At 38.4% G+C, this 2,752-nt stretch overlaps 1 protein-coding gene across 1 annotated transcript; it reads right to left on the bottom strand.

Moving 5' to 3' along the window:
- Positions 1-1,488: 1,488 nt before the first annotated feature.
- On the bottom strand, positions 1,489-2,752 carry LOC140339855 (trypsin-like; the record flags this gene model as incomplete). The annotated part of the gene is made up of 3 exons (XM_072424756.1): positions 1,489-1,646; positions 2,179-2,315; positions 2,563-2,752. Coding segments are annotated over 3 exons (477 nt in total), but the record flags the coding sequence as incomplete, so codon positions are not given.

Below are 2,752 nucleotides of genomic sequence, written 5' to 3'. Positions count from 1 at the left end.
CATTGATGGAGGGATGTTATCATCCAGTAACAGAATAAATTCATTTATTAGGATGTGTTAAGCAGTTAAGTAATAATAATAAGTAATAATAAATAGGTTAAATCATGTTTTGTTGGCAGCTAATGGTGCTGGATTGTATTTTTCCTGCTTTTCAGGCTGCATAAGCAATGCTTGGCCAAATCTAGATATGTGTGTGTATATGAGAGAAGAGAAGGCTACACACTTTTTTTTAAAAGTTTTAAACTAGCTTTGAGCCTAGCCCATGACATCAGAAATCATAGGAAGAAAAAAGCAATCTTTTCAATTTGAAGTAAATACGTGTTAAGCAATATGACAAAACAACCGTATTTGCCTGTTTCTTCCTATAATTTCTCTTGTGTATATGTATATACACACAAACATTTAAGTGTATACATACATATATGCATAAATACATGTAAATATGTAATATGTAAATACATTAGTGTACATGAAGCAAAACAAACAATATACTCATAAAAAAACCCAAATGATGAGCCTACTCTGTAAAAGTGGCTGGCGTTTTTGAACTTCATCATGTCTAATTCTTTTACACATATTTGAACCCTTTCAAGGCATGAATAAGCGGTTTTATGTACCCCTGTACTCATTCCCCAGGGTGGGGGTCTCAGAGATCTGCGAGTCTCCTTGTTAAAGGGGGCTTCCAAATTCCAAATCCTGCTAAGAACGCTTAGAAAAGCCCCCATACATATACTTGCTTTTTCATATTTTTATACTGTATTTATATATTTATCATAGATATCTGTTTAAATATTTATATATATAGATCTATATCTATAGAAGCAAAATAGAACATGGGTGAATTATCTTGTCTACTGATAAAAGCGATGTCTCGCCTGCCCGAATTCGCCAATATTTATCACCAGACGGATCCTCGGGTCAGGCATTATAAGCGTTTAGGTATTCACCTATGTAAAGAGCTGAAATCAGTTAACTTTTTCAGAACCCCAAAATATTAGGTCATTTAAAAATGTGCTTATTTCTAGGCTAATATATATGTTTGAAACATTTGAACACATCATACAGTTTTATTTGGAGCTAACTGGAAAATGTGTGCCATTTGATAGAATGATTTGTTCGAGAAATTTTTAATGCTCGCTTGTGTCAAGATGCCGGAGATGCGCGCCTAGAAGCACCAGATCATTTCAGTTGATAAATGTTGGGGGAATATGCCAGGGTATTCTCTGCGGCATAAAATCCATTTATTATTAGGTTAGAGGTGTCCGATGTCAGATCAAGAATACGCGGGACTGCGCAAACTTATGATTTTGCTTGATAAATCAGCGCCATTGTATCAAAGAATTCCAATACTATACAACTTTGCAGGACTTAAGAAATAGCTGGAAGTCATGTTTAGGATTGCTAAATTAAAATGCATTAAAAGTACAAGTTAATACAAAAAACCTTTACAAAAAGTGGGTTTTGCATTTCAAAGTTTAGAATTTTATTGAAATAGTTTAGTTGGCAGCCACAGTGCTGGAGATCCAGGAGTTGTAGTTGCAGACCTTGGTGTAGACACCGGGGTAGTTCCTCTGGGCACAGCCGTATCCCCAGGAGACAACACCCTGGAGCTGTCCATTGCACACCACGGGGCCACCGGAGTCACCCTGTAAAGACATAGACATCGTGAGACATTCATACCAAGCAAGAATGACTTTAAAACCCACAAATCAGTTCCTAAACTTAAACAATCATCACATCTATCAAATATTGATTAGAAGACTATGCTGAACTTCAAGTTATTTTAACTGAACTTTTAGTCCTGTTGACCCAAATGTTATCACCTCATTATTTTATGTTGTATGCCAAACTTTACCACCTTGCACTCATAGGGGCCAACAAGCTTGGAAAAGCTTCATGGAAGTTATGCATAAAGCCCTATATGGGGTTGTTTCTTTACTATAAATAAATGGCTCTGGACGCACAGAGGAATGCTTTATTCCCTAACCTTGCAATGGATCCAGCATGCTATAAATATTTCTATGAAGTTTTAAAAAAGTATACCCAAGAAAGGTAATAATCACTTATTTTTATATTCTTAACTAAGCCTAAGTAACGAAAAGGTGAAATTTTAGTGGAATCCAAATTAACACCATGACTCAATGATTGGTATTATAGAGATATCAATAAATCCATTACCTGGCAGGAATCCTTGCCGCCCTCCAAGTAGCCAAGGCAGATCATGTTACCGGTGATCTCTCCGGGGTAAGCATTGCTACACTGGGCGGAGGTCAGGATGGGGGCGTTCAGGCACTGCAGAAGGTCAGGGTAGTTGGCTGAGGAAAGAAGAACATAAAAGAAAATAATTACTAAGGCCGAAACTTTTAGACTGGCCTTATAAATTGGATCACAAATGGATTTCACTCATCACTAACTAAAGGACAGGTTGGGTGTGTGTGCTCCTGGACCCTTTCCTTTACCAGTTACCCTACTGAGAAAATGATTTATAGGTCTAGGTGTTATTGTTAATATGTAATGCAATCATATGACCAAGCTAGACAAGTTGGCCTGCTGTTGACTTACTTCCACTGCTCAGGGTGTTGCCCCATCCGGAGATCAGACAGCTGGTGCCAGCTGCGGCACAGCCAGAGGGCAGAGACACGGCCTTGACGTAGGAGTTCAGGGTGGCGGGGGAGGCGAGCTTGATCAACAAGATGTCATTGTCCAGAGTTCTGGAGTTGTAGCTTCCATGTCTGATGACCTTGGCGGAGTT

The sequence above is a fragment of the Pyxicephalus adspersus genome, chromosome 10 (genome assembly GCF_032062135.1).
Source record: "Pyxicephalus adspersus chromosome 10, UCB_Pads_2.0, whole genome shotgun sequence".
Taxonomy (NCBI): domain Eukaryota; kingdom Metazoa; phylum Chordata; class Amphibia; order Anura; family Pyxicephalidae; genus Pyxicephalus; species Pyxicephalus adspersus.
This window is presented reverse-complemented; position numbering and strand designations above follow the sequence as displayed.